This window comes from Pteropus alecto, unplaced genomic scaffold (assembly GCF_000325575.1).
Source record: "Pteropus alecto unplaced genomic scaffold, ASM32557v1 scaffold95, whole genome shotgun sequence".
In the NCBI taxonomy this organism is placed as follows: Eukaryota; Metazoa; Chordata; class Mammalia; order Chiroptera; family Pteropodidae; genus Pteropus; species Pteropus alecto.
The window spans coordinates 16,178,743-16,199,822 of record NW_006441071.1 but is presented as its reverse complement, the minus strand read 5'-3'; the positions used below and the strand labels follow the sequence as shown (position 1 = coordinate 16,199,822).

The following is a 21,080-nucleotide window of genomic DNA, read 5'->3' as shown; positions in this document are numbered from 1 at the left end:
ACCTGCCCCTTCCTGTCTCTTTGGGTTTCTATTCCAATGCCAACTAATCAGAGATAGCACCCTTGACAGCCCTATATAATACAGTACTTATAAGTCTCTAATTTCCCTATTGTCCTCTATTTCCTTTACCCTGTTTTAATCTTCTGTATTATACATATTATTAATTTCCCCACTATTTATAAGCTCTCAGGAGTTTGTATTTTTTTACTGCTATATTACGAGAATCTAAAACAAATCTGGCATGTAGTAAGTACTTAATAAATATATGTTGAATTAATTAATTGAAAAAAATAAATGAATGATGAATAAATGGTTGCTATGTGAAAAATGCATTAGAGAGTGACAAGAGTGGAAGGAAGATCAGATGGAAGGCTGTCATAGCAGAGCGGAGTGTGGATAGTGTCTTGGATTAGGCTAGAGGCAGTAGAAATGAAGAGAAGTGATTATATTTGAGATATATTTTTGGAAAGAGAATGAACAGAACATGTAGATGGAACAGAATACAGAAGAGGGGTGCTATGGTAGCCAGCCTCTAAGATGGCTCCCAATGATCCTTGTCTTCTGGCACTCATGCCTCTGTGCAGTCTCCTCCCACACTGAATAAGGCAGAGCTAGGTGATAATTAGAACACTGCAGAAGTAATAGTGTGAGACTTCAAGGTGAGTCCTTAAATAACTGCCACTTCTGCCTTGCTCTCTTGGATTGCTCATTCTAGGAGATACCAGTCACCGTATCATGAAGACACTCAAGGAGCCCTGTGTGGAGAGAAACTGAGGCCTCCCACCAACAGCCGGCACCAACTTGCGAGCCACGTAAGTGAGCCAGCTTGCAGTGTATCCTCCAGCCCCAGTCAAGATTTCATATGACAAAGCTCCCACCAAAATGTAACTGTGACTTCATGGAATCCCAAAGCCAGAACAACCCATCTCCTATCCCATGGAAAGTGTTAACTAAATATTTTTTATTGTTTTAAGCCACTAAATTTTGTGGTACTTTCTTGCACAGCTTTCTACTCTTAAAATTTGAGGGATGTGGTGCCATTTATCAAGTCAGAAAAGACATAGGCAATAATTACACTCATATTATTACCCAGAGCCATGATAAATTATGTTCCACATGCTCTTGTTAAAATTTATTTGGTCGCTCAACTCGTCTTATTGAGTATTACCATGAAACAGGCAATGTAGAGGACCCTGTAGATAAAGCAATGAATACAATTTAGTCAGTGACTTTGAATAATGAGCCTATAGATTCAAGAATCTGAAAAATTATTGTAAATTTTATTATTTTCTATCTCTCCCAGTTTTTAGAATTATTAAAGAAATAATCTTTAAATAGAGAAGAGGTATGTATGTGTAGATATCTCCTATAGTGGCAGTCATCAGAAGTGAAAAAATTTAAACAATCTTTAAAAATGTCTAAAAGGAAGAACCTATTAAATAAACTATGATGTATCAACTTAAGGAATATTCAGCCATTTAAAAGGATAATTATGAAGGTCGTGCAGCTGTGGCAGACTTGGTTCATAGTCCACAAAAAGTTGTGATCCCCTTCCATAGTACAGAGTTGCTTGCTCAGGAGAGGGTATCCAGCCAGGGGCAACATTTCCTGGTGTCTATGTGTGGCCACATGACTAGTTTTCACAACGAGTGATAAACTAGTGTTTGAGAATGAGCACAGAAGTAATGTGTGTTCTTTCTGGGCTAACAATGGTAAGAAGCAGATATGCCTCCTCAGATGCCTCTGGGGAACTTAGAGCCCGGGCTGTATAGCATCAAATTGATCCCTATCTTATCCCTACCTGAATCAAATTAATCATGAAATAATGCTGTTTATTTCACCTTCCACAGACTCAACAAGTGGCCATGTTGCTCTAGGAGATGCCAGAGCCACAAGATAGAAGGAACCTGGGTCTCTGCCTCAGAGGATAGACAAGAGTCTTTGCCTACCAGGAACATCTACAGTGGATTATTATGGGAAAAAATAACTTTCTATTGTTTTTAAGGCAATAAAAATTGCCTACATTTTATGTTTATGTGCTGTAACAACTTACATTTTCTTAAGAGTTAGAGAAGAAATATAGACAATGCTTTAATGCTAAATCAAAAATGCATAATACAAAATTACTTTGTTCTGTTATAGCACTGTAAAATTATGTACACTTTGGGACTAGGACTTAGAAAAATACAGAAATAAGTATGTATGGTTTATTTAACTCGAAGAGATTATAGATAAATTTTTATCTTATTAAATTCCAATTATTTCCTTTGTTTAAGAAAGTTAAAGTGGAAAAATATACTTGAATAAAATTCCAATCTGAAACAGTTTAGCAGTAATTGGGTTAATAGAAGATTCAATTCTCTGGAAATTTCACCTATGCAGACCTGCTCATTAAGTAACCAATAGCAAAAAGAAAAAAAAAAAATAAAAGAGTGCTGGACATGCACAGTATATAAATCTAGTTGAGGGGCACTGAGAGATAGGCAGTGCTTATCCAGAGAATGAGTGATTGAGCTTCTAAAGAAAGACATGGAAAGTCATGAAGATATTTGTATCCCATGTGAATGCTCACCAAAAGGTAACCTCAGCAGAAGAGGAGTTTAATAATCAAGTGAAGAGAATGATCTTTTCTGTGAATACCAGTCAGCTTCTTTTCCCAGTCACTCCTGTCATTGTCCAATGGGCTCAGGAACAAAATGGCCATGGTGGCAGAGAGGGAGGTCATCATGGGCTCAGCAACACGGACTTCCACTCACCAAGTCTGACCTGCTATAGCCACCACCGAGTGTCCAATCTGCCAGCAGCGGAGATGAACACTGAATCCTTAATATGGCACCATACCCAGGGTAATCAGCCAGCTACCTGGTGGCAGCTTGACTACATGGGACCACTTTCATCATGAAAGAGACATTACATTGTTCTTACTGAAATAGACACAGGAGAAAAGAAACACACAGGAGAGGAGATGGTGTGAAGACAGAGGCAAAGATTAGAATGATGCAGCCACAAGCTAAGGGATGCCAAGGAATATGTCAGCCACCAGAAGCTAGAAGAGCCATGGAATAATTCTTCCTCAGAGCCTCTGTAAAGAGTATGGTCCTGTTGACACCTTGATTTCGACGTCTGACTTCTAGAACTGTGAGAGAATACATTTCTGTTATTTTAAAGCTACCGAGTTTATGTCAATTTGTTATAGCAGCCCTAGGAAACTAAAACAAAATCTATAAAGTAATGCAAAATCTATACTGGCTTCCTGTGGCTGCTGTAGCAAATTGCCATAAACTTGGTGGCTAAAAACAACAGAAATTTATTCCCTCACAGTTCTGGAGGCTAGAAGTCTGAAATCCCACAGAGCTGCACTTCCTCTTGGGACTCCAGGCAATAATCTGGTCCCTGACTTTGTTAGCCTCTGGTGGCTGCCCGGTGCTCCTGGGCTTGTGGCCACATCACTCCAATCTTTGCCTCTATCTTCACATCGCCTTCTCTTCTGTGTGTTTTCTGTTAACTCTTCCTCTCCCAATTAGCCCAAGACAAATGTCACCAGAAAAGGTATGGCTTTTGAGACCTAGTAATTGACTAAAGAAATTTAATTTTTGAAAGCCCTGCTGTATAAAGAAAAAAGCACTCAGCCACGTTAGACAGATCCAGACGTGAGTCTTGGCTCTACCCCAGACCTAAGGCAAATCCCTTCACTTCTCAGAGGCTTGGTGACTTCATCTGTAAAGCTGAAAGGGTACAGGATTGTGAAAATTCACTTAAAATGAGATCGCATAAAGGGAAACTCTTTGTGAAATTAAACATGACAAAATTTATGCTATTGCCTTTCCCAAATCCCATTCCCTCGCCTAAATATTAAAAGTTCATTTTTAGACAGCAGATTATCCCTTAAACTGCCACTTCACTTTCTGAAAAAGTACTGTAAACATTACCCTCTGCCAATGTAGCAGACTATTACCTTGGAAGGAAAAGACGATCTACTTACATAATTTTGGCTTTGGTTTTGCTTACAGCACTAGAGCAGGCAACATCTAACTTTTATTCCTGAGTGAAACCAAGACCACAGCCGGGGGAGGTCCAAACCATGGCATTCTGCTCCTCCCTTGCTGACCCTCCCGAAGGGGGCACTGGAGGAATCAGCACTCCCACACCACATGGTCTGTCTTTGGCTGGAGGAAGGGGAGACCCCACCTAGCCCTGCAGAAGGTGCACTAAACTGAGTGGGCTTTACTGCCACTGAGGAACATGTCTCTCAGTTCTAGGAGAGGTGAGAAAGGTGGACCCTAGTCCACTGTCACACACACATAGAAGGCATACTGACATAGATTCCAGGATCTGTAGCCCTGTGAACACTGTCGCACAGACACGTACACAAGGCACACGCTTCCCCAGACACACAGTTACACAGACAAACATAGCATAAACTTCTTCCTACTCAGTCATGACTCCTAAATTCTTGGGGAAGGGAGGACATAGCAAGGAGCAATGTGCAATCACCCTCATTCCTGTGGTTCAGTTACTTGTGATTTCCCTTTGGCTACCCTAACTTGATACCAATGCCTTCAATCAACCCTTAAACCTCACGTAAATTGTAATTGTTTGCTCCACCCATGAGTGAGCGTAGTGGGTGCCTAGGGAATCAATATGCTCTTCCACATGCCACAGACCAGCGTCCTGAGAAAGAGAAAATTTTATTACAGAAAGCTTTCTCCTAGCACTTCTATTTCTTTATGCCAGGTGCCATACACAACTAATTTTTTTAAGTCATTTTATTTCTGATGGCTCCCTCTTTTCAGAATGCTAACAACTACTTTTCTAAATTAGATTTAGTATGAGTTCAGTTTCTAATTAGCTCAAATTAAAGTCCTAGAGAGCAGTGATGTACAATTTAAACCCACAGGCTAGAATCTCAGAGTAGATAATGACTTTTGATTCCAAATGAGTTTTCCCCAGTAATGTAACACTAATGAAAGCAGGATTGTTTTCATGTGTGAACTCCCTTAAATAAGACTTCCCCCTTAGGATTTCCATTTAGCTTTAAATAAGTCATTAAAAAAAAAAAAAAGGGTCCCCAAGAGAGAAGAGAAAAAGTAAGCATGACATTCCTCAGTATCTTCCATTTACTGTGTCATATCTCTGTAATTACCAAAGAGAATTGGAGAGAGTGAAGAGATCAATAAACAGAAACTTCCTTGATGGTGTGCAGAGAGAGTGCTGTGCAGGACCACATGGCCACCACCATGTCCATCTACGAAGTGCATGGAAAGCCATATACACAAAGATGCCTGTTTCCTGTCTTCTCAGTTAAACAACAATAACAACAAAAATCCACAAAGGAAGCCCAAAGCCAAGCTGCCGTGAATGGCAGGGCTTCAGTCTTTCAGTCCCAGCTGTCAGAGAGGAGTGCCAGGCCATTACCAGTGCTGCACATGAGTAAGCAAGAGATGGCTAAGTGGAATTTCAAGAAATAACAAACTCAAGACATGGATGTGGTTATCCAGACACCAAGGGACTTCTCCAGTTACTCATGGATAATTGTATAGTTACATGCTTAGTTACATGCAGACCAGATGAGAGCAACCGATCTCATCCTCAGCTTTGTATCCTCCCAGAAGTCTTTACACACACTCTCAGGAGCTAGAAGCAAGAGATAATAGTCCATAAGAACAGAACCAAGATGGATTTCACATTTGATTCTTAACGTCTACACAAGTTCAGAAAAGTCACAGGCATCTTGAAGTTTGGGTCAAGTTCTAGTCCTCAACCAGTCCACAAATTCTCAAGACCTCACTGAAAGAATCTAGTTTTCCTCAGGTGCAAAATGAGGTGGTGCAACTGGAACTTAAGTCCCTCCTGGTGTTAAGGTAATTCAGTGTGCTTGAAAAATGCTGAAACCTTGACCTTACGATGTAAAGCTTGGCTCACTAAAACAAGAAGGCATCCTGTTTGCTGCCATTTTATGAGGTGATCAACCCAACTGGGTACCAGGATGAGAACTATTGGATCTACCTGGGTCAAGAAGGCAGAGCTGAGTGCCCTGAGATAGGCTTAGGTTTTGCTATCCAGTGGGGAAGGGTGCAAAAACTAACTTTGCCGCCTACTATCTATGTGATTTGGACAAGACCCTGAATCCCTCTGTATCTCGGTTTTGTTATCTCAAAGATCTAAATGATCACATGATGGAGGGTAAAAGCCAATATATTCAAGCTTCAGTTCAGTGCCTGGTACCCAAAAACTCAATACATTTCCCTTGCATTCCTTGCTAGTCTCATTTCTTAATTCTTATTTATGAATTTTTAATTCATAGTAATTGAATGAATTTATTGTTTTACTAACATGTAATGGTTTTTAATTACAAAAAAAATATGTATACTTGCATGTTCCTTTTTTTAACACTTAAGAAATACACATAAGAGGAAAATAAAAATTATCTGACCATTGTTAACATTTCTGTGTGTGCATTCTCTTTGTCTATATGTTTGAGGTCCTTCTCCTCCCCCCCATTTACATATTTATGTTTTTGCAAAAGGAATTTTTATATACCTAACCTTTCCCTAAAGTCTATCTTTCTGTCACTGAATATTCTTCCACACATGATTTTAGTGGCTGTACAGTCTTCTATTATTTGAATGTACTATCATTTATTGACCATTAAAAAAGTGTTCTTTTACCTGAAGTTTTTACATGAGAAATTAAAAAATGTTTGAGGACTAAACCCATACTGTGGAATAAATTAAATTGAATATAATTTGCCAATAATTAAATAGAAAAATTAGTTATAACGTACCTACATGACTATAATGTTTTCTTTCTTCTTTAACCATCAAAACTGCTCACTGAAAAACTTCTGAAGTCCATGGTAGGGAGTGACAGGACCATGCTATATCCTTGCTTTGACTTAGATCTTCTTCTGTCATTACCCCTTCTATGCCTCTGACTGGCACTGTCCACTGGCATGTACTATGCTGCCTGGTAACTTACCCACGTTGTTGAGCTCAGTGCTCAAACATTTTTTACATCTGGGACTCTGTTCTATCCTCCTCTTGAATCTATCCAGGGAAGAAGATATCTCTTGTGGGGGTGGGGGGGAGGTTGGGAGGGATGTGTCCTGTGCACATGTGCACACACATACGTTGCTTGATAAACTACCTAAATGCTTAAGAATACTTTACATCTGGCACCTTTATAGATAGACAGAAATTTAATATATACGGCGGGTCCTGGAATAATGTCATTTTGTTCAATGTCATTTCATTATAACGTTGATGAGATGCCATAAGAACTTAACTCTTATTTATATCAATTAGCCTAAAAATTGGTTTTATAATACATTGTTTTACTTAAGGTTACAGAATCTATCTACAATGTTAAGTGAAGACTTACTGTATACTGATTATATATATACATCTTCCCCAAAGAAAAAATTCAGTACCTCTGACACCTCTGTAGATAGACTATATATATTCCAAAACAAAAAATCAGTCTCTCTTTATAGCTATGTATTTTTCTGTGAGTAGTTGTGATATCAATTAAAATACATTTATATGGATCTTTAAATAAATTCTAATAGACCACTTTTTGCCTGGTTGGGAAACAATTATTGCCCATTTGCTAAATGTCCCCACTCTCTATAGTATGTTCCAGTGAACTAAAGACCTCTGACTATCATAGATTTACAACTCAGCAAGATTAAACAATTTACTGTTATTTATGACAGCAAAGCTGGGTCTTCTGTATTATATTCCACATTAGCATCTGTCAATTTACATTTGGGAGATCCTATCCAAAAAAAGATTATGCTTCCTAACCAAACATTCGGCAGGGCTGCAGGAACAGGCACCCTGACAAACAGCCTGACAAAATACTTTAAAGCATCACTAGCTCCCGCAGCTGTGCATTTTCAGACTACTCAGCAGATTAGCATGGAGTCTCTTAGCCTCTGCCTGGTCTGTTCCTCCCAGTAATCTTTCACATGGTTCAGTCTACTAGGCTTAAAAATCCTCATGAAATGAGCAGATTAAGATCTGGCCTTAGGAGGAGGCAGTGGTGGTGGTGTAGAGGGGAGTGGTGGGCGGGGGGGGATCTACTCTTAACACATCCTGAGCCTCAGAAAGGTTTAAGGTGGAAAAACAAGGCATTGACACAGCTAATTCATAACAGGAAATAATGCACAAACCATACAAAAAAAAGTCCTTTACATTGAGTTAAATGGAGTCTATGCCAGAGCAGCTGCTGCCACGTCAAGTATCACAGCAGGGTGTGTATGCAAGTGTTCGTGTGCATGAGTGAGTGAGTAAGTGTGAGTGCTCGTGTGTGTGTGTGTGTGTGTGTGTGTGTGTGCATGCACATGTGCTGGGAGTAGGGAGGGGGTCATGACTTCAACCGTCATCACCCAAGCCTTAGCCAGCAGCATAGAGGAATGCTAAAAGTCAAGAGGAAGCCTTACCAATGTAACTGTGATTACCACATTAACAAGCACTTTCTGATCAATAAAGCTACTAAGACTAAAAAGCACATAGGCACATGTCTTTCTTTAATTTTCATCAGAGGGGAAAATCTGGTAATAATTGTGTTATAGAAATAAATAAAATAATTGATAATAATCCATTACCATATTCAATCCTCCCGGTAACCCTGAAAGATGATGGGGGCAAGTATTATGACTTTTCCTACCTTCATAAATGAGGAAACCCCAGAAGGCTATGTGATGCCCTCATAGTCATACAAGTTGTAAATGGTAGTACTATGATTCAAATCCAAAGCTTCTCTTTTTTTCATTATTCTTTGTTGATGTGCGTAATTATGAAAATGATGCATAGCTATGTATGATTATTTAATGAAGAGAAATATATGAAATAGAAAGGGAAAGACTTCTTCCCTCACCATACACATCCACAGACCTCAGATATATTAACTGTTAGCTCTTTGGAGTGTGTTCTTCCAATCTTATTTTCTATGCATACATTTATACACAAAAGTGGGATCATGCTACACATGATACTCTACTAATCGCTTTGTTTCACTTAACAAACTATAATTCACATCTTTCTCATGTCACATATAGATACACCTTGGATTTTAATGCGTCCATGGTATGATTGTGTCATAAATTATGTGCCTGTTCTCTACTGTTTGCAAAAGGTTGCAACGAGTATTCTTACACATAGATGTTTGCACATTTGTACTAAAAAATCTACAGGACAGAGTTTTAGACTAAGGGATTCCTAGGTTACTGGACAAGAACTTTATTAATTTAGACATATACTACCAAATTGCCTGAACAAAAGTTGTATCAATTTAATTTTCACCAACAGTGTACAAACATAACAATTTTCCAACACCCACACCAACTCTGAGTATCTTCTATTTTTTTCCTTCAGATTGATGGATTGCTCTTATTTATATTTCTTTGGTTATTAATGACATTGATCACCTTTTCTTGTGTTTGTTGTTGACAATTTTTCTTTTTTGAATTGTTCGAATTTTCTTATTGATTTGGAAAAGTTTTTTGTGTATTGTTGATATTAACCATTTGTTGTAAAACTCTCCTTCCAGTTATTTTGTGGGGTCTTTTGTCAAACAGAATAAATTCTGGTCTTATGATTTGAAATTCTTTTCTCTTTCCATTAGAAATATCTAAATGCAAAACTAGATACCCTTAGCTACAAAACAGGACCCTTATTAGAGGAAAACAAGTAAATGCAATAATTTTAATATATTGTATAAAGCACCTATTAGTAGAGACTTGGAAAAGAAAAGAAAAACTTCTGTGACTATGTCAAGGAAAATAATTTCTTTGGGGATTGAATGTTCCTGAAAATTTTCTCTTCGTACAAATACAGACTTCAGTCCAAAATTTGATGTCACTAAAAATGTAAGAGATGAAAGATATTTAAGGACTCAGAAAATGTGAATTTTAACAAGTCTCGTATATATTCTAAATATCCTCCCATCCATAACTAATGAGAGTCAAGTCAGATGAAAGAACCTAAAACTTTCCCTTTGGCTATGCAAGTATAAACAGTGAAAGCACATTGGCCAAATCTTGAGTGTTTGTAATTAACTGTCAAGGCTATAGGCTAATGAAGAACATTGTAGACCTAGCATTCTACCTTCAATTTAAAAATCTCTGGGAAATTTAGACCTTTTTCCCTCGCCTATTATTCCCAAATAATCCTGTTCAAATTCTATTACAGTGTTTATTCATGTTACTGTTATCTAAATGAAGAGTGGCCAAGACCCAAAAGATGTGGGTCAAGGTTGGTGAAGCCAATACCTATGCTGAGATTCCTCAAAAATTGGCTTCCACTTCTATTCCTCAAGTCTGTACAAAAACTAGCAGACTTCCAGAGTTCGCAAAGGGCTCAAAGAGAACAGATGTTTCATAAAAAATTCTTAGGGCAAGTTTTATACATAATGTTGCTGATGTGTGTCTGCCTTTTCAATAAACATTATTATGCTTTATCAGAAGATTTAATAAGGCAGCTTAGTTAAAAATGCCATCTGGGTCTGGACACATTAAACAAAGCTTAAAATAACCCATACCAGCAACTGGGAGGGCCCAGCTGTTCTCAAAACCTCTCTCACTCCTTTTACTTCCCCATAAAAAAAAAAAAAAATGTGAATGAAGACTTGAGGCTAAAAGATTAAAGAATGAACTGACCCAAACGGAGAGATGGATGGAACCAAAGGCTCCCTAAAATTTGCTGCTGCTCATATAATAGATTTCCCAGTTCCACAAATCAAGGATGGAAATTTGGGAAGGGAAGCAAGATAGAGTTAAGGAAGGCATTTTAGGTTTTTCTAATATATTACAAACCTTCCTAATATCTTGACCATAGTTGATCATTCCATTCACATATTCTGTAGTGAAAACCAATAGAAAATATGGAGCAATCACCACCCAGTTCTTTTTTTCCCTTTATGAGATAAAACCTGGAGCCAGTCGACCCCAGATTTCCAGATCCATCTCAAGAAATAAGTCACACATGTTGTAGCAGAAGCTTCCCTCTCATGCTTTCTTCTTCCTTCCCTACTTTCCACCCACAACCATATCCCATTCTGTTTCTCTTCCAAACCCATGTTCCTTATCTTTGGGGCCACACCAAAATTTGTCTCCCAGATAGGCTAGTAAAAGCCAAGGCAAGTGTATTCTCAGTCTTTGGAGCAACCACCTTTCCATGGCGTGCTGGAATCAAATATAACCTGTGCAAGCACCTTAACTGGAGGGCACACCCAAGTCCTTTGCTGACCCTGCTTTCCTCATGCCATTGTGCTCCAGCTTCCACCTCTAAAAGGCTTCACAGGACATTGAGAAGCTCTTCAGTTCTGTAATTCAATAATAATATTGTTGCTGTTGATCATCATATGGCCAGTACAGTACATGGCTAATCAATAAATAGATTTTCTTTTGGCTAAAATGTGCAATGAAGATGTAAGTTGTTTGCAAAGAAACCTACTGCATATTTGACTCAATACATGTATTCAAATAATTATTATGTGAGATGTATTTAGTTTACCATAATGATACTCCCTTATATTTCTTAGTGCTGTGTATGTTACAAAATGCTTTCATATGCAGTGCTTCATCTGATTCCCAAGATAATTCAGTGATGCTGTCATACCCAATTTATAGATGAGGAAACAAGTGGTTTCTAGGTATTTCAAGAGGTTAAAGCATTTGCCCTGTAACTTGTAATGCAGAGCTAGAAAAAGAACAGGAGCCTTCTAGCTGCTGATACAGTGCTTGTCCTACTTCACCTCATTGTCTCCTAGGCTAAAGTGTGGTTTGGGTTTACCAAATATGTATTTGTAGTACTTGGCAATCTACCTTAATTTAACCTATAATTGCTGGCTCCATTAAACACACACACACACACACACACACACACACACACACACACACAACCTTTAAATGCAAAGAGTTGTGCTGTCCAGTATGATAGCTACTAACAACTTTTTGTTATTTACATTTCAATTTTAATTTTATTTAAATTTCAATTTTAATTAAATCAGTAGCATTAGCCACATTTCAAGTGTTCAATAGTCACATGTGGCCAGTACAGTGCAGATTATAAAATATTTCCATGATCACAGAAAGTTCTACTAGATACTATTGATACATAATGTCATCTCCAGCAAGAGAAGACTTTAGAAAAAAGTTAGAAACATCTTGAGATAGACATGGTGCTGTCATTGTCCAATATTAAAGGTAGCAACTAAAAAAGATTATAACAAAGAGGAAAAAGAATGTTCTTAGCAACAGATAGATCCACCTAGAGAAAGGCAAAAGCATTCTTGTAGCCATTATGTTGCATTTAACTCTTGAACTCTTTAAGAGATTAGAATAAATTGATATATAGAGGATCTAAACCCCTGAAGAGGATCTAAAGCAGATGGAAATAGAAATAGGATAAAAAATACATTAGTTTTAAACTAAGTTTAATCATAATTCTAGGTTTAATTATAATTCATTTCAATGATATGATATACTCTTTATAATTAGTAGTTATTTTTCTTTTGCTCTATATAGTATGACATAGTTTGTATTTTTAAAGGAGAATTAAAATACTTCTGGTGATTTTTTTTTTTTAGGTAAATTCGTAGCCACATAAAAACTACAAAAACAAGTTAAAAAATCTTTTCATCATTCACTAATCCTTCCAAATTGATTATATAAAAATCCAGGAGTCCACAGCAATATTCATAAAAGCTAAAGCAAAACAAAACAAAATTTATGTATCGCCAATGGAGGTGGCAGTTTCACCAAATTCTTACTATGAAAATTGATCATTGAAAAAGAGAAATATTCTGCTTTCCAGAGGGAACTCTATTACAGGATAACCAAATAGCCCGGTTGTGAGGAAGATATGTAGTTTATAGAAAAATGTCAGCAAAAACATATAGATGGAATTAGAGAATTAGGAAATCATCATTTTGAAACCCCTAATGAAATAATCTACTCAAGCCAGTATCATTAATCGATGCTAAAACAATTGGGTAAAGGTTAATAAGGAAATGAACATTCACACAGTACAAAGTTCACCCCACAGGCTACTTACTGGTTCCAAGGGGGAAAATAATGGAAAAAACAGGCAATCACCACCATAGCATCAAGAACGATGAGACAACCAGAGATTGTTTCCTAATGCAATGCAACATGAATATATACCATCATCTATAAAATATTCTTGTAAAAAAATGTTAATTATGAATCTAATTAAGCCTTTAAAACTAGTTTTTAGTTCACTAAAAACAAACAAAAAAATAAAGTGAAAAGTTAAATGACACCATCAAGAAATAATCAGAAAATTTTAGAAAAGGTAGGTTGGGGAGATGCTCTACAGAACAACTGACTGGCCTAGTCTAACAAGAAAATTTCATTAACAAAATGAAAATAAATAACGAGGTACTTTCTAGGTTAAAAGCGACTTCAGACAAATAACCAATACAATATGAGTTCCTCGTTTAGAAAAAACCAGTTTGAACAAATCAGCTATAAAAGACATTTCAGAATGATTGAGGAAATCTGAATGTGGACTGTGTAATAAATGATACAAAGAAATCACTTTTTATTTTCTCTGTGATGATAATAATAGTATAACTGTCACAGAAAATATTCTTATTTTTTAGAGATTCATATTGAAGAATTTAGAGGTAAAATGTCATTTTTTGGAATATACTTTAGAATACTTTAGCCCTCAAAAAAGATGAAACAAGTATAGAAAAATATTAATAACCGAGGACATGGGCAAAAGAATGTCATTAATTTATTCATTTCATTTTTCTGAAAGTTTGAAAATTTCATAATTTTATGATTAAAAAAATTTTAAATCTCAGATTGTATAGGTATATGTCTGAGAATCTATTTCAAACTTTATGAGATATTAAAATATTAGTAATGTAGTTTGTCATTTTAGAAATTCTAAAGTTCTGTTCTCCTCCAGCAATTACATAATCAAAGAGCAACTATAGTTTCTTATAGAAAATTACTACGTAAAAATAACTTTTTCACTCAAAAAAAAATTTTTCAGGTAGAATCCAGCCCACCCAGTCACATTCCAGTGAGCTCAAAAGAAGAAATTCTATTTTTCTACTATTTTTCTAGCTTGTTTATGAATACTCAGTAGGACCTCAAAAAAGGCTAAAGCATCTGGAACTAAAGTTCATTATACCTGAATAAAACTCGACAGTCTAAGTCAAGACACAAGTGAATTCCCATAATTTGCAGTTACTCAAAACCAGTTTTGCTTACAGTAATCCAAACTGCCCTTCTCTCAAAGCCGGCTTTCTGATTATTCATTTTACTTTAGCAAAAGCCCTAAGAAAGTGAACAAAATGTGGAAAAGATTGATTAAAACTGGCTGTTTGAAATTTTGATAAATGTTCACCATTCTCTTCACCCATGCTCACCCGTCTTAGAAGTAGTACTTTCAGATTATTTAAGAGATGGTGCTTCTATGTGGATTTTAATTTGTCTTTCTGACCTTCTAAACAACTGCTAGGTTAAATTTGACTCTATTTTAAGCATATATTAACATATGCTAACTATCTTCTAAAATAAACTCTGCTCAAAGTTAATAAAATGTGTTTATCAGAGAAGACTCATTGAAGTAAGAGGCTGAAGAGTCTTTATGGTAAACTGTGCCAAGAAATAAAAGCATAATAATAATCGCCCATGCAAATCAATAACTGTAGTTTCAAAAATAGCCTGACTCACAATAATATTGGACAGGCTGTTTTTCTTAGTCCATGGAAAAACTGGCCCAGGAAAGAGTACAAAAGCAGCCATAGCTCTCTCAAGGCTCGTTATTCTCTATCATTCCACAGGAACAGCTTTATCTGACAAGAGTAAAAGACCATTTGTCAAACTCTCTCCAAATCCCTGATCTGAGCCAACTTTTACCAATTCCAAGTTAGAGCCAGAGAGAAATACAAGTCTTGTATCTCCAGCATCTGCTGGGGCTGGAAATCACAGTTCCACCACCCAACTCATCCCTCGACCCTATTTCTCCCAGTTGCTCTTAGTTATTTTTTTAAAAAGTTCTCTTTTCCCATCCCTGGAATACTGAGGAGAAATTATAGTAAACAAACGTGAAACAGGAACAACTCCAAAGCTTAAAAAAAAAAAAACAACAAAAAACTAGAAATAATAAATAAAAGGAAAGTATTAGGAAGAGGAAAGAGGGAATCTAAATGTCAGATAATTGCTTAGTTTCACTTTTTAAAATGTCCACACTCATTTATACATCTGTAGAGAGTTCATTTAAAAAAAAGTCTGTGTTGTAGGTCTGACTCCATTAACAAGGTTGAAGTTACTCTCTCAGACAATGTTTCCCACACAGAATTCAGAGACCTCTGAAATTAGGTATTCCTCTTGTACAAGTCCTTGAGATGCTGCTGGATTTGGGAAGGAGGAAATCAGGGTATGGAGATATGCCAAAAGGTGCTTCTAGTTCTAGGATAGGGAGGAAGGACGGCTAAGTAAAAAAAAAAAATCAGATTGCAAAAGAAGGCTGCAGAGATCATGCGAGAATGGAAAGGAAATGAGGATGAAAACTGAAAGGGAGAAGAGGCATGAATTGTCAAATGCCTAAGGGCATCTTGTAGAGAATTGGGAATTGCTTTAAGAAAGGAAGGCATCGCAAATCCCATTTTAGACTATTTAGTGATATGTCTCTGGGGAACTGAGAGCCCAGGCTTTATAGCATCAAAATGATCTCTATCTTACCCTACCCGAATCAAATTAATCATGAAATAATTCTACTGGGTTCATGAACCAACGATATTAAAATCCTTTACCATTTACTGTCGCCAAATATGTCAGGGATCAACACTGATGTGTGTGTGTGTGTGTGTGTGTGTGTTGTGAGACAACACTACTGTTAAATTTGGCAGAGCCAAAATTTAGAGTGGAAGAAGATGGTTGCAAATAGGACAATGTCTGGCGTACACCGAGGAGGCCTCAAAGAGCAGTGGTGGCAGGACGTTGGAGGAGAGAACAGGACCTTGGGAGAGCCGCAGAGCCTGGGAGGGGGTCCAGGCCAATAGGGGCTGGCAGATAGGAAGGGGCAAGAGCGAAAAGACGGGATGGTATAGGCAGGATGGGAAGCGAGAGGTGGCCAGGTAACTCACCCCATTGGCCGCGGCCATCTGCACCACTATCTCCGTAGCCGTCCTGCTTTTTTTCGCTGCCCACCACCATGGTGCAGCCCTGGCGATCGCGCAGGTCGATGGATGATAGCACGCTCTGTATGAAGTTGGGCAGGTAGTTGCGCTGGCCCTCGAAGAGGCCAGTGGGCCGCCTCAGTCCCCCGCCACCGGTTGGCCGCTGGTCCTGGTAGGGCGCCGTAGGCACCGTCAGCACCGGGATAGGGCTCCCCTCCATGGCGCCTCCTGGACGATCCTGCCGCGGCTCCTGGGAGCCGGAGGGAATCTGCAGCCCAACGGGGACCCCCCCCCCACCAGCCTGACGGCGCGCCCGGACTCCGCCTCGCGCCGGGGTCCCCTCCCCAGCCGCCTGCGCCCTGCGCCCTCCCGCGGCACCGACTAGTCGATCCTCCTTCTCAGCGCGGCCCCTCGCTGCCTTAGCAGAGTTTGGCCTCTACCATCCAAGAAAGTTTTCTCTCGCCCAACTTCCTCTCCAGCGGGATCGTTCAAAGGGCTCACAGTTTCTTTCTCTTGTTGGACTCACTTTCGGAGTGTCTTCCCAAAAGTCCGCTCCCAGTGCCAACTACCCTGACCCCCAGCTACGACTCCTCTTGCGCCTGGCTCAAGCCTTCCCCAGAGAACGCTTGCCTCTGGGGCCCACCCTCCGCTAGAAAATAGCCTGGAGCCTCGGGTGGTGAGAGCTGGAGCCGGATCCTCTCCCGCACTCCCAGTCCCTCTCCCCTTTCACCTGCAGTCCTGTCTCCCGGTCTCCCTGGGAGTGAGTACTTTACACGCACAAGTTTCTCTTTTGAACAAGGAATAGCGAGGGAATTGGGAGGGGGTTGAACCTTTTGCCATCAGCGAACAGCCCCGGCCAAAAATAACCCTGGAAAGGCGAGCTGAGAATTGTTATCTCCTGCCAGGGCTGAAATTGGAGGCTGGGTACTGCGTGTGCGTCTGTGTGTGCACACACACAACCACTACCATTTGTTGCAAGGAATCACATACTGTCAGGTCCTTCAACCCGGCACAATCCGCCCAGCCTTCCACACTTTTCCCCAGGCTCTCTCTCAAGGCAGCCCACTTTTCCATATGGAAACTTTTTTTCTTCTGATAGTTGTGACAGCAGCAACACAGACACACATTTCCTTATTCTTCTTGCGCTTCTTACCCTCCCTGGCCCAACTTATGCTTAGAAACAGGCTTGTGCCAAGCTTATTAGCCCATAGTGCTGAGCTCTTACCAGAATTAATCACTTTCAACAGGAGGAGGGTAAAAGCCCTATTTAATATCCTACCACGAATGAATGAACAAACTCAAATTAAACAAGGACAGGGTACCAGAAACTGTTAGGTCCTTTCTTCGCACCCTCTCATTCTACAGGGACGAGCAATGTTCTGCCTTGTCTCCATAAAGCCCACTTAAAATCCAAAACCAAGAAATATCCCATAGAAAATAGGAATGAAAAGAGAAGACTAAGAGGATTAAAACCCAAAGAAGGAAGAAACAATTCCTATTTTTGCTTCTATCTTCTTTAACCCTAAAACATGTTTGCACCCAATAAGGCTACTTACTGTCTTGATTATCTCCTGCTTCTTCTCCCCACTCCCTAAATATTGTCTACTTCCTGGGACTAAGTTGAATTTGTTGCAGGGTTATAAAGCGTTTGATTGTAGTGAGATGACTGTGAATAATACCTCACATTTATATGTTGTTTTGCGGTTGATAAAAGGCTTTGCATCTGTTTTCTCTTTGGAGGCTCAAAACAACTAAAAGTAGAACTGGCATTCATACCATTCCCATTTTACAGATAGGAAGAAGGAGGCTTTCTTTGAGGTCAAAGAAATGGCCAAGATGGTACTTGCTGTCAGGCCAAATACTTGTATGGCCCCTCCCCCTTTTATTTATTAAAGTGTGATGGAGAATCACTGCCAGCATCTACCTCTCTCTCTTGACATCACCATCATTCTCTCCTACCACTGCCCAGCTCCATCCACAGGACTGAATACAAGCCATGCATATCTCAGACAAGATTTCACAATTTTACTAGCCAAGAAGAAAGCCTCTTCCTTTGGTTCTAATCTCAAAATTCCCAAAGACTGATTGGTCCAACTCCAGGTACTGTGCCCAGCTACACTGCCAGAACCCTACACTGAAAGAGACAACAGTTCTTCCAAAGTAAGAGGTGCTGTTACCCAGAGGGAGGAGAAACGAGTGACCAAATCGTAATTGCCCACCACATACTTCACACTTTCCCTGATAAAGACTTTTGAAAATTATTTTTTTCTGAATTCACATAGCACTTTAGATCATCATGAGGTATGTTTCACATGCTGCTACATCTTTCTATATATATATATCTTCTCTCCTTTAACTGTATGTGAACCTTGACATAATTCCTTAACCTCTCCTCACCTTAGTGTCCTCACTGTGAAATGGGCGTTATTATAATAGCTATCTCATAAATTGTTGGGAGGATTAAAGTACTCAGTACTTTGCCTGACGAATTTTAGAAAGGCATTCAATAAATGTTAGATGTTCCTATGTTGCCATCAATATTATATTAATCATTATTATTATTAACATATAGCAAGAATTACAATTTACATCTTTGTAGACCACCACTATATGTAAAGGGTCTTTAGGCACAGGTGATATTCTATAAAGGATGGCTAAACTAATCTGTGGTTTTTGACAATAGAAATTCAAGATATATAATTTGCTATTGAAACATACAAAAAAAAGAGTTTATGAACTGAAGAAATCTCCTCAAAGCTGCTCCCGAATTTGATCAAGTTAATGTTAATAAATTTGTCACAGTGATGGAGAGAGAAATCTGAGGGGACCCCACAGAGAAAAAAAACGCCTTCCCCATAGTTGCTCACTGATGAAAAGAGGAGGTCATATTAGATCAGTGTTTCTCAGAGGGTTTTCCTCAGAACACGAGTGTCTTACAAATGCTGCACAAAGTAAGAGTTTCGGGCTCAGTTAACTTTTTAAAATCCAGAGCACTCTACCCCATTCTTGGAGCTTCACAATGCACGTTTTCATATTAAAAGCGCTGAGAGGTCTTTTTTTAAACTCGTACTTCCCAACCTAAATTCACACAACCAGTTTGCTTAGGGAAAGGGATTCAGACTAGCTTTGTGACTACAGTGGTGATACCTCCTCCCCCTTTATATGTCCTCATTGGGCTAGGTCAAGGATAAATATATGTTCAAGATTCTAAGAGCTAATCAACCCTTTATGCTGAGCTCAGAGCTTCTCTGCAGCATGGGTCACAATGAAGGGAAACTGTCCGCCTAGAGATCCCTTTCAGCTCTTTCTGAACCTCTAAGGAAAGGCATCTCACTGAGAATTCTTGGCATGAAACAGGAGCAACTGATATATCTTTCCTTCCCCTTGGGACTTCCTTGCTCTCAGAAGGCATCAGTGAACATCTCCATGTAGAGAATGCACTGCACTAGCTAACCCAGCTAGACCAGCATTTCCCAAAAAGAGAATTGGGGGTAAAATTCGTATTGAAACACTTCATACCTTATCCCTCTTCTTGAAGATTCACAGAGCACATTAGCATATTAAAGACTCTGAAGTTCCACAGGAAAGAAACCTATTTAACTTTAACCCAGTATTTCCAAATTTTATTTGACCATGGGGAATTTTTCCAAAATACCTATTAACAGATCAAGATCAAGGACATTACTATTCCATGAAACACTTTAGATCTCTGGGGTCCCTTCTAGCTACATCCTTTTATGATTCCTTTTTTTTTTTTTTTTTTACTTATGAGGCATTAAAAGATTAATTTCCATCAGACTTCTATTAAGAAACTTATGAGAATTTGCAAAAGGGAGCAGGTAAAATTGCCCAATTAAAAAATATATCCTACAGTGATTTTATATAAATATACATATAATTTTTATATATAATTTTATTTTATATGTTCTATTCTTTCATCCTCCACCCACCCATGACCTCTTGGCTGGCAAGAAAGGTTGGCACACATATTTGGCCCTACTGAGGTGGAATCTACTTTGGTGTACACTGAACCTTGTTGTTGATACACTGATTCTAACAGCAGAAGTAATGCTAAAAGTACAGGACAAGAGGCAGAAAAGCAGGTAGAGTATGGGGTAGTCCTCTAAGGAAACACTAGTTCTCTTTTTTTTTAGTTGTTTTTTTTTCCTTTAGTTTCAAGTATACAGTACATTGGTTAGACATCTATATAGTTCATAAAATGATCCCCCATTTGCTCCCCGCCTCCCCTCCCCCTCCACCTAGCAAATGTATTAATGCTAACTGTATTCCCTATGCCATGCTCCCCAGCCCCATGACCATCCATCAGCTACTCATTTGTATTTCTTTAGCCCTTCACCCCATCCTCCCAGCCCCCCAAACCTCAACCTCTCTGTCCGTCACCAATCTGTCCTCTATATTTGTGAGTCAGTTTTTGATTAGTCTGTTCTTTTTGTTCCAGAGATTCCGCATATAAGTGAAATCATATGATATTTATCTTTCTCTAACTTTTTTCACTCAGCATAATAAGCTCTAGATCCATTTATGTCATTGCAAATTGTAAGATTTCATTTTTTTAATGGCTAATATTCCATTGTATATATGAACCATAACTTCTTTATCCAATCACGTGTTTTCAGGCATTTACGTTGCTTCCATATCTTGGCAATTGTAAATTGTGGTGCCACAAATATTGGGGTGCATTGATCTTTCTGAATTATTGTTTGGGTTTTTTTGGATAAATACCCAGAACTGCAGTTGCTAGGTCAAAAGGTACATCCATTTTTAATTTTTTGAGAAACCTCCAAACTGTTTTCCAAAGCAACTGTACCAATTTACAATCTCAACAGCAATGTATATGGATTCCCTTTTCTCCTCATCCTTGCCAACACTTGTTCTTTGATTTATTGATGATCATC

At 38.6% G+C, this 21,080-nt stretch overlaps 1 protein-coding gene across 1 annotated transcript in view; it reads right to left on the bottom strand.

The window, feature by feature from the left end:
- The window catches only part of PGM5 (phosphoglucomutase 5), a 160,222-nt gene extending 143,838 nt beyond the window's left edge, over positions 1-16,384 (bottom strand). Inside the window, 2 exon segments of the mRNA XM_006918401.2 lie at positions 16,132-16,180; positions 16,182-16,384. Of these exon segments, the coding sequence (XP_006918463.1) occupies positions 16,132-16,180; positions 16,182-16,384 (252 nt within the window).
- Between the last annotated feature and the right edge of the window lie 4,696 nt (positions 16,385-21,080).